Below are 10,712 nucleotides of genomic sequence, written 5' to 3'. Positions count from 1 at the left end.
TCATTTGACAAAGAGGGAAGTTGAGGCTGAGAGGGAACCGGCCTCTCCAAGGTCACATGGCTGGCAAGATGCTTATGGGGTGGACAGGGATGGGTGAACTGATCTGGGGAGAGGGATGACCTTGATAAAAACCAGCATGTCTGATACAATTCCATGGGCATAAAATTATACAGTGAATATTGGGAGAAAGAAAACGAAGTGAGTGCCAACCCTGCCCTCCTCACCCCAGAGGCAAAGATGACGGATGGCAGACCCATCAGAAGATGGCACTAGGAAGCGCTAGCCACGCTGTTGGGGGTGGCGAGCTCGGGGAGCCAGAGCACAGGCAGGAAGTGTCTGGTCTCTGTGGGGTTTTTCCTGCAACAGGTGGGTGGGACCCCGCCAGTGCCTCCTGGCACCAGTCAAGCCTCCACAAATATTTCTCCAGCTCCACTCATGTGCAGAGCTGCTCACGGTCCTCGGGGACCCCTTCCCCCAGCTCCCATTCCTTCTGCACACCTGGGCTTCCCGTCCACCTCGTCCACCTCGCCGGCTCTGGGCCCCTCCTGCACCTGCCCTTCCCCTGTGCACAGCCCCTCCCCCGCCTCTGATGTGCTTGGCTGAACTGGGCAGGGAAGGACAGCTTTAGTCACTTCTTTAGGCCACAAGTGGAAAGTTCTAGGGCCCGTATGCCCCCTCCCCCACTCCTATTTCTCCAAGTGCCAGTTGGCTGTGTCCCAAGAAAACAAGGGCAGGAAGTCGGCAGGGGTGGGGTGGGGTCTGTCCATTTGGCCAGCCCACTTCTGGACTCAGCTTACTGAAGGCCTGGGACCATGGGTAAGGGGCACCTGAGTAAGTAGGCTCTGATGACGGAGTGCCCATCCTGTCCTGGGCAAGCTCTTGGCCTTCTCTGGGTCTCAGTTTACCCATCTGTACAAAGGTGTAAGAGTCCCTGCCCTAGTTACTCTCGGGAGGCTGTGATGAGGTCATCACAGGAAAGCACTCATTGTCAGTCTCGAAGGGTACTTATTTCTGTTGTTCAGCCCACAGGCCTCCACGTGTGCTGTTCCTCTGAGCCTTGTAAGGAAAACCCAGTAGGTGTGGTCCAGGCAGAAACCATCCCTGTTTACATTGCTTGCTGTGTATGCCTGTGGGGGGTGGAGAGGGGAAGTGTAGGGGAGGGTGGGGTGGGAATTTGGGAACCAGAATGCCTCCTGCCTTCCTGAGTGCCTTGGGCATTCATTGAGCACCCCTGCTTCTGTCCTCGGGGAGCCCCCCACCTCGCAGACGGGCCAGCTGTGTTTACTGCCAACCACAATGCAAGACCTCAACTTCCCCACCATGCCAGGTGGTCCCAGCCAGCACTGTGATTTCCCAAGCCATCCACACGGAACCTCCACGGCCTCCAGTGTGCCCAGGGCCCACAGATGACTCCAATCTAAATCACACAAGCTTGCTGATTGTTCCGTAAGAAGCTCTAGGACACGAGGACATGTGGCCACCCCAGGGTGCCGGGTTCGGTGCTGGACAATGCTGGGAGCTAAGGGATGTGTTGGAGCCCTGGTACCTGAGGAGCCCCCAGTCTGGTGGTGACCATGTGGAGGGTGAGGGGTTCCCTTGATCTAGCCGGGGTGAGGCCCAACCACTCTCCCCCATAAAGACCCCCGCAAGCCCCACCCTGCTCTCTTTCGCCTCCAGAGATGTCTAAGGTGTGTGGACACCTCTTTGCCTGGCATCCAATGCCCTTGCTCATCCTGGGGCTTGGTGACACTTGGGACAGAGATTTCTGGCCCTTTCTCCCTCCCCCCACCAACCCCAGGTCTGGTCTGACTGGATTCCTCCAGGTTCCTAGAACTAGCTGCATTTCCCTAGCTCCCGTACCTTTGCCCTCCATGTTTCTTCCCCCCAAATGTCCTCCTTCACTCAGCCCTGCTGCCTTGCACAACTCCCAGGGGACCCATCTGTGGTGATTCCTGCCCTCGATGACCTGTGCACAGAACCCAAGACTATAGCACGGCCGGGGTTGTGGTGCAGGGCTCCTCTCCCTTCCAAGCCCCCTCCCCCTCTCTCCATGTGGTAGGAGTCCTGCCTCCCCTTCCAAGTCCCGTGGGACTTTGCCCCCAACCTGGTTTTATCTGACCACCGCTCTGTGTGTCTTCACAGAGTAAACAGCTTTTTGCTGGGCTTGTGCTCCCAGGGTCTGGGCCACGGCTTGCTCTGGGTGACCTCCCCCAGAATCTGGCCCAGTGGCCTCCATCCTGGCAGCAACCAGCCGAAACTCTCCTGGTGGGGGGGGGAGGGCAGGCTTCCTTATCTCTTCCACCAAAAGACCTCATTCCTCTGGCAGGGCTAGGAAGTCTGGCGGTGGTCAGGGAAGGGCCAACAGGTGACAGACCCAGGAGTCCGCCCCCGCCCCCCCCAGCTGAGTTCCCCAAAGTGCCCTCATTAGGCATTAGGCCAACACCAAAATCGCTGGTGAGGCAAGTGCACAGATGATGAGAGTCAGAATAGGAGTGATCAGGTCAGAGGGGAAGGTGATAAGGATGGGGCTACAGTAATCAGGGTGGGGCTTTTTGACATTCCCAGGACTCTGCCCTCAGATCCTCTCTCTGACGGTTCCCCACTCTGTCTGCCCACCCAAGCCTAGAACAAGGGTGCCCCTAGGGTTGGGGATCCTGGTCTTTAGGACCCGACCCTGGCTGGGGCTGGCTACCCCATGCGTCCAGGGGCCTGTGGTCTGTGACTCAGTGTCTTTCTCCAGGCTGACCTCAGCATGGGCCTGGGGGCTGGGAGACAGGGCAGTTTCCCCTGAGACTGGCTCTCCAGGATCTTGACTCAGGGGCCCAAGGCTGAGGTCCTGCAGTGCCTTTGTTGGCCTTGGCTCAGGAATCCAGATAAACTGGTCAGGGGGCAGGCCCCAGGGACCGAAACCCCTCCCTCTGCTCCCGCCCTCCCACACAGCCATATAACTGCTCCTGTCTTGGGGCGAGAGCCACTGGCTGAAAGGAACTGGTCTGGGTCCGCTCACCTGGCTTGTCCTTCTGACTGCGGAGAGCTGGGGAGCTGATCCAACCGCCTCTGCCTCTGGACTCCAAGTGAAAGTCTTCCCTGTGGACGCAGAGTGTCTGTCCTCACCGCTTGGATCCTACAGCCCTTTGGGTCGGACCCGCACAGGCTTCCAGGTCGTAGACCCCAGCGGACGGCGAGCCATGGCCTCCATGGGGCTGCAGGTGATGGGCATCGCGCTGGCCGTGCTGGGCTGGCTGGGCGCCATCCTGAGCTGCGCGCTGCCCATGTGGCGCGTGACGGCCTTCATCGGCAGCAACATCGTCACGTCGCAGACCATCTGGGAGGGCCTGTGGATGAACTGCGTGGTGCAGAGCACCGGCCAGATGCAGTGCAAGGTGTACGACTCGCTGCTGGCGCTGCCGCAGGACCTGCAGGCGGCGCGCGCCCTCATGGTCGTCAGCATCATCCTGGCCGCGCTGGGCGTGCTGCTGTCCGTGGTGGGTGGCAAGTGCACCAACTGCGTGGAGGATGAGAGCGCCAAGGCCAAGACCATGATCGTGGCAGGCGTGGTGTTCCTGCTGGCCGGCCTGCTGGTCATGGTGCCGGCGTCCTGGACGGCCAACAATATCATCCGGGACTTCTACAACCCGCTGGTGGTCTCCGGCCAGAAGCGGGAGATGGGCGCCTCTCTCTACGTGGGCTGGGCCGCCTCGGGCTTGCTGCTGCTCGGCGGGGCCCTCCTCTGCTGCAACTGCCCTCCCCGCGCGGACAAGCCCTACTCGGCCAAGTACTCGGCCGCAGCCCGCTCCGCCCCAGCCAGCAACTACGTGTAGGGTGCGGCCGCTCGCCACTGCGCTGTCCCGCCACTGCGCTGTCCCGCCGGCCTCGTTTCTCCCCCGACTGAAGGTGCAGCCCTCGAGCCCAGGATGGCCCTGCGTAGGCCACAGGCTGCCCGGGGCTGGGCGAGCAGGGACTGAGCCGGGCCCCATCTAGTCCCCTTGGACGTCTACCCGAGGCCCCCTCTACGCCAGCAAGAGACTCCTGTGCCACCGTCCACCCGCGGATACGGAAAGGGGACAGAAGTGACAGGGTGTGGCTGGGGAGGAAGAGCTGGCTCCTGCTGGTCAGGACGGCTCAGCCCTGAATTGGCTCAGGCTCTGCCTCCCCATGGGGCCCTGCCCACTCCTGTGTTGGCCAGGAGGATGGCTGGGGCCTCACTTACCCACCTGACCATGGAGCCAGAGTTGACACAGAGTTGACAGACGGGTTTAGAGGGGAGGGGTGAAGGTGCCACAAACTGGTTTGGGTAGTGGTGGGGAGGAGGCCGGGGAGGCTGCCCAGACCGCCCGCACCCCTTCCTGCCCCCACCCTGCAGCCTCAGGGCTCTGCCTCAGCAGCAGGACCCCCAGGCCTTTTGTGACTGGGCGACATCTGGATCCTGCCACCCCTGCCAAGGTCACTGGGAGTCCTGGGGACCTGCTGTGGGGGGGTGGGGGGATGGTCTTTCTCGGGCCTTCACTCCCAGGAAGTCCTGGGCCTCTTTGCTGCCTCCTCTGTAGTTGGTTTTGTAACTTATGTAGATCTGTTTGTCATGGTAATTACCATTATTTTCTACAATAAATGGGACCTGTGCACAGGAAGACTATTGTTTCTGATTTCTGCTGTGAAGGTGGGCAGGGCAGGGCTGGAAGCCTGGGCAGGGGGTCAGTGAGGAGCAGGACCACTGTGTCGTGGCCAGGACAAGAACACTTAAAAAAACTGGTTTGGAGGAATTGTGACAAATCAGAACTTAGCCTCACTTTTGGAACGACCTTGCTCAAAGCCGTTCTTTTGTTTGAAGGTGAAGCCCTATGTAGGAAATGCACTGTATGCCCAGGACTGTGGTAAAGGGTTGGGGACCCCAGGAGGGAGGCTCCGTGAGAACACTCAACCTTGGGGAGTGGGCCACCTGCCGTTCTCCCCTCTTTGTCCAGGTTTTGTCTGGAGGCCATGGTGGTCCGCTCACCCTCCAGGTCCCCTGTCCTGGTCTTGGCCTAGGACGTCCCTGTTGTGGGTCTGGAATGTCCCGTTCCCTTTCTCCAGCCCTCTGAATCCTGCTTGTCCTGAAGTCCTGGCTCTAGGGCTCCTTCCTAATGAGCCTCCAAGACACACCTGGAGCCAGGCTTCCCAACTCTTTGGAGATGAGGGAACAGAATCCTGGACACGCCAAAGTATTTGCTCAAAGGCCAGAAGCACGGGCACGGGTTTCCTGGTCCTCCTGTTAGGGTTAGAGGACCTGCCACCCCGGGAGGAGTCACATCACATCTGCGGCCCTATCATGCCTGGCTCAGGGACAGCCTGGCATGATAGGGCGTCATCTGTTTTCTTGTCAACCTCTCTCTGTCTCAGGGATTGATGTCATGTTCCTGGGTGAGAGAAGCAGAGCCAGAGTCCTGAGACCCCTTCTGGGATTCATTTAATAGAGTAGAACTCCCGGAGGGGCAAGTGGACACAGGGGCCCCATTTTACAGATGAAGCACAGGAGGCCCGAGGACGGGCCTGGCTGAGGTCAGGTAGAGGGTCAGAGGTCAGCTGGGGGCTGAGGACTGGGGCCCACTCCCTCCTCCTGGGCCATGTCCTGCTTTCGGTACAGGTAGATGATGCCAGAGATGAAGCCATCCCTGTCAGAAGTTCCAGGGCCCATCTCAAGCTCGGAGGTGGCCAGTTCCCACCGGTCCACAGGCCAGGCCACAAGGCGTTTCCATGCCCCGGCCTGCTCCAGCCTGTCCAGCACGGTCTCTAGTGCCTCCTTGTAGCGCAGGTTGGATGGGTTGGTCCTGGTGGTCAGACACACCAGCCCCCCTGGGGAAGGGGGCGGGCTGAGTGAGGGAGGGGCAGGAGCCATGGTTCCAGGCTCAAGGCTCACCCTTTCCTGGGGAGGGTGGTCCCTTTCTGCTCCTGCCCTCAAGGGTGCCCTCAAGGGCTCTGTCCTCCCAGCCTTGTCCCTGGGCCAGACTTTCCCCACCTCCATGCCTTTGGCGCTCACTGCTCCTGCCCCAAGGAATACCCTTTTGTTTCCTCAGCCTGACAGCCCCCTACACACCCTTCCAGGCTGATGTGTCCTTTACGCTGGGAATTCTTGGCTTAAGCCCTTGGATGGAGGGGACTCTGTCCTTACTGCTTACCCAGCCCCTTCTGTTGGAGGATGTGGCTGTGTTTGGAGACACAGGAAGGAAGCACTTTGGGCCTCTGGCAAGTCCCCTCACCTCTCTGAGCCTGTTTTCCCAGCTTATGGAGTGGGGCTGATTCCCCTGGTGTCATAGGAACGACTGCACCGTCATTAAATGCTGGCTGCATGAATGACTGACCTATGGCTATAAGTCTTCTCCAGGTACCCACAGCATGCCCAGTGCGGGCTCAGATACACATAGGGGCGATGGTGTCTGGAGAGCTTCCTGGAGGAAGGGTAGATGGGGCTCTGTGAGAGGAAAGGCTCCAAAGAGCCTGTATGATGTGGCTGGACAGACAGGGCTCTGGCCAGCTGAGGGGCCTGACAAGCACGGGCTGAGCTGGTTCTGATGGGAGCTTCCTGTTCTCTTGAGCCCAGTTACTACCTTTCTCTCTGACCCCACTCAAGACCCTACTTCTGTCAGCTTCCACAGCTCCCCAAGGCTGAAACCTGCCCAGACCTGCCCAGGCTTAGCCATGGGCCCTGCTGGGCCCAGTGGGGGTGAGGGGGGGCAGGGAGAAGATGCAGCCTTGCTGCAATCGGAGCACGTTTGGGGCTTTCCGATCCTGTCCCACAGCTGAGGCAGGGTCTCAGCATCCTCCTACTCCGCCATTCTCCCTCCTGCCTGTGACTTCCTGTGGCTGTCTTCCCTGTTTCTGCCTGTGGCTGCATTCCTGTGTGTGCTGCCCTCCGTCCCCATCCAGCACCCAGAAGTGCCGTTCTTCTCTGGGTGCTCAGAGTGGCCTGGCCCTCTTCCTCAGGTCCCCACCTGGCTTGGCAACTCACAGAAAGCTCAGGTCTGGCAGTGGGTTGGTGATGGAAGCCCAGAGGGCAAAGGCCAGTGAGGGACAAGGCACACGGTTGGAGCAAAGCAAACCCAATTCTCAGCTGCATATCGACCCCTATGGGGGAGTTTACAGAAAGCACTCACCCCAGTCCTGTGGGGGAAGGGGCTCCACCACTGCAGGCAGGTGGGTAGGCGAGGAGATAGAGCCAGAGAGGAGAGTGGAGTTGCCCAATGGATAAGAGGCAGGCTGGCTACCTGCCTGCCCTGTCTGTTTGCCTGGGTCTGTTGATGGTGGCTGCTGGTGGCTGGGATGTGAGGCTAGGCTATGTGACCCTGGGTAGGGTGCTGCCCCTCACTTTCCCTGGGAGGTTCTGAGGCTGGTGTCTCCTCATGTGGAGGGGGGGGAGGTGTGTGCCTGGGGTTGAACAGGTTGCTCCTCACCTGGCTTGGTTACTCGCAGAAGCTCAGGTATGGCACTGCAGGGCACCTGGCCATCACTGAGGGCCCCCACTATCAGCACCGCATCGAAGGTCCCTATGCAGAAGATGGAGATGCAGTGTGAGGGTTTGTCTTTGTTATGGCCTCATGATGCCCATCAGAAGGGACCAGGCCTGCCACTTATGGCAGGGGGATATGATAAGTGTGGCCGTATCCTGGGCTGATGTCAGATCATGGGGTGGAGGGCTCAGACAGAGGGGCTCAGAGAGGGTCTCAGTGAGGCTTTGGGGGGCTCAGTGTGGGAGGTGGCTTGTGGAGGGTTCAGCCAGGGGTCTGGGGGCTGGGCAAGAGAAAGGGGCACTGTCAAGTTGTCTGGTTGGGAGAGGAGGTACCTTCAGAACTGGGCAGAGGCTCCTGGCCCAAGGTGCAGAGGCTGAGGTGCTGGTAGAGGCCCCGGGCTTGGGCCTGTTCCAGCATCTTTGGGCTCCCGTCCACTCCATGCAGCTGGAGGAAGCCCCGAGCCTGCAGCTGAGATGGAGGAGGGGGAAACAGTCACAGTTCACACCTGTCATCTCTCAGCTGGGTCCCTGCATCTAGGGGGGGCAGTGGGCCCACAATAAATTGTAGTCCAAATGTTTGGGAACAGTGAGTCTGATGGGGGAGGCAGAGTTCTGGGGCCAGAGGTGAAAGGAAAATTTTGAGCAAGTGGGTAAAGAGAGGGCAGGGGATCTGGGGAGGCCTCACCTCAGCAGCCACCAGGCCGGTGCCACAGGCCACATCCAGGATCAGGGCAGCATGAGGTGGGACTGGAAGGGCTTGAGTGAGGCAGTCCACTGCGAGGCATGGGGCACGGTACTGCAGGGTGGCCACGTCCTGGGGACAGAGTGCTGAGCCAACTGGCACCCTCTGCCCCAGCATTTGGGGGACCTCAGTGTAAGATTGTCTAGGAGTCAGGCAGTCCAAACTGTGTGTGCATGTGTGTGGTGTGTGGTGTGTATGTGTGTGTGCTGGGCTCACTAGGGCTCCAGCCCCATGGGGATACAGCACGAGGTGCTTTCCTCAGTCAAGGGGCCAGGATTAGAGAGTCGGCACCCAGCCCACTGCTGGGCCAAGGTAGTGCTCTCTCCTTAGTCCACGGTGATCCCTCAAGTGGCACTCCCTCCAGGCAGCCCCTCTGGCTGGGCTGCAGTCCCAGGGTGGCGAGGTCCTGCTTCCTGATTTCTAGGGGCTGCCAGCGTGGAGCCTGGGGTTGGCCAGAGGGCAGGGCTGCTGTGGGCGAGCAGAGGAGGGGCTAGTCCTTGAGGGGGCAGGACCGCAAGGGCTCACCTCATTCTTACAAGCCACCCTCGGGTGGCGGGAGGCTAACTGTTCCTACTTTGCAGATAGGAAAGTTGGGGCTGCGCGAGCCGACGAGGTGGAAGTGAGGAGCCTGGCCAGTTTACCTGGTCATAGTCCGGAGCCCAGCGCTCATAGAAGTGCAGTTTGTGGTCCAGGTCGGTGATGCCGTGTAAGGCCCCCACCCGAGCCCGCGCCTCGGCCAGGTTCCCGGCCTCCGCCTGAGCCATCCTCCTGCGGATACATAGCCTGGTGTCTCGAGGCCCACTGCGGTCTCTCCCATTCCCGCCCGACACCTGCAAGGCCACTGCATGGGCGGCCACAGCACACACAGGGCGAGACGGGACACGTGGGGCTCAGGGCTGGGCGGGGGGGTGCTCCCTGCAGCGGGAGGGAGGACCTGCCCGCACCTGCCCGCTCCCGAGGCCGCGAGCCTGACGCAGTGAGCCGGATTCCATCACCCACGGGATCTAAGAAGGTCGAGGGAGTCAGAACTCACCGCGGATCCCACTCGCCTGCAGGGCTGGGAGCCCCGGAAGTGGGGCGGGGCCTGCAGAGCGAGCCTGGCCCCTCCCCCACCGCCCACGGTGATTGGCTCTCCGCTATGAGCAACTACCCAATCAAAGGAAAGCGCTGGCAGCCGCCCCTCCGCCACCAGCCAATGAGCTCAAAGTTCTTGGCCTTTCTCTAGCCCGGGAAGATCAGACTCAGACGCACTTGCAGGGTTTCCACTTTTAGGAGCATCTCTGTGGCTCCCTCTCGAGGTCCTTTGTATGCCTTTACTTTTAGGAAGTGAGAGCCTCTGGAAAAAAAAATTTTTTTTAAAGCTTTTATGTATTTATTCATGAGAGACACACAGAGAGAGGCAGAGACATAGGCAGAGGGAGAAAAGAAGCAGGCTCCCCATGGGCATCCTGATCCGGAACTAGATCCCGGGACCCTAGGATCACCACCTGAACTGAAGGTAGACGCTCAACCACTGAGCCACCCAGGTGCCCCGAGCCTCTGAAATCTTATGGACAAGAGGGGGACCTAAGATCGGCCTTCATTTTTTGAACAGTCACCTTGGTCTGGGCAACACGATCCAGTAGAACTTTCTGTGGCCATGGAAATGTTCTATACTCGACGCTGTTTGATATAGTAGCCACTAGCTACATGTGGCAGTTGGACATCTGAAATGTGGCCAGTGCTCCTGAGGAACTGAATTTTAAGTTTTGTTTTAATAGTTTAAATAGCCATCTGTGGCTAGTGGCCTCCATATCGGACAGTTTGGGGATTCTTGTTACCTAAAGTCAGTCCAAACACTTGCAGCCTCTGTCCCAGCATCTTTAGCTTGGGTTGCTCCAGGGGATGTCCTGAGGTGAGCTTGTTAGACATGCAAATTAATGAGCCCAACCCCAGACCAAGTGGATCAGAATCAGATTGTAAGGGGGTAGGGAGGCCCCAGAAAATCCTCTTGAAACAGATTCACCAGGTGAGGTGATTTCTCTTTTTCAAATTTTTTTTTTTTTAAAGATTTTATTTATGGGCAGCCCCGGTGGCGCAGTGGTTTAGTGCCGCCTGCAGCCCAGGGCGTGATCCTGGAGACCTTGGATCGAGTCCCAAGTCAGGCTCTCTGCATGGAGCCTGCTTCTCCCTCTGCCTGTGTCTCTGCCTCTCCCTCTCTCTTCATCTCTATGAATAAATAAATAAAATCTTAAAAAAAAAGATTTTATTTATTTATTTGAGATAGCACACAGGCACGATGGAGAGGGGGAAAGGCAGACAGAGAGGGAGCAGCAGACTCCCTGCTGAGCGGGGAGCCCAATGCAGGCTCCATCCTGGGCCCCAAGATCATGACCTGAGCCTAAGACAGATGAGAAACCAACTGAGCCACCCAGGTGCCCCTCTTTAAAAAAAAAAATTTTTTTTTAATTTTGTTTATTTATTTGATGGAGAAAGACAGCATGAGCAGGG

At 58.8% G+C, this 10,712-nt stretch overlaps 2 protein-coding genes across 2 annotated transcripts; one reads left to right on the top strand and one right to left on the bottom strand.

Moving 5' to 3' along the window:
- Positions 1–1,180: 1,180 nt before the first annotated feature.
- Positions 1,181–4,628, top strand: CLDN4 (claudin 4). The gene has a single exon (XM_025425804.3). It carries the CDS (start codon positions 3,189–3,191, stop codon positions 3,819–3,821), a length of 633 nt encoding a protein of 210 aa, XP_025281589.1. The 5' UTR covers positions 1,181–3,188; the 3' UTR covers positions 3,822–4,628.
- A 790-nt stretch (positions 4,629–5,418) lies between these two features.
- METTL27 (methyltransferase like 27) lies at positions 5,419–9,338 on the bottom strand. The gene is given in 7 exon segments (XM_025425803.3): positions 5,419–5,707; positions 5,709–5,829; positions 7,425–7,517; positions 7,814–7,949; positions 8,166–8,294; positions 8,864–8,990; positions 9,256–9,338. Coding segments are annotated over 6 exon segments (870 nt in total). The 5' UTR covers positions 8,987–8,990; positions 9,256–9,338; the 3' UTR covers positions 5,419–5,439.
- Positions 9,339–10,712: the final 1,374 nt, after the last annotated feature.

The sequence above is a fragment of the Canis lupus genome, chromosome 6 (assembly GCF_003254725.2).
Source record: "Canis lupus dingo isolate Sandy chromosome 6, ASM325472v2, whole genome shotgun sequence".
Classification (NCBI taxonomy): Eukaryota; Metazoa; Chordata; class Mammalia; order Carnivora; family Canidae; genus Canis; species Canis lupus.
The sequence above is the reverse complement of the archived record's forward strand: the minus strand, read 5'-3'. Positions and strand labels throughout refer to the sequence as shown.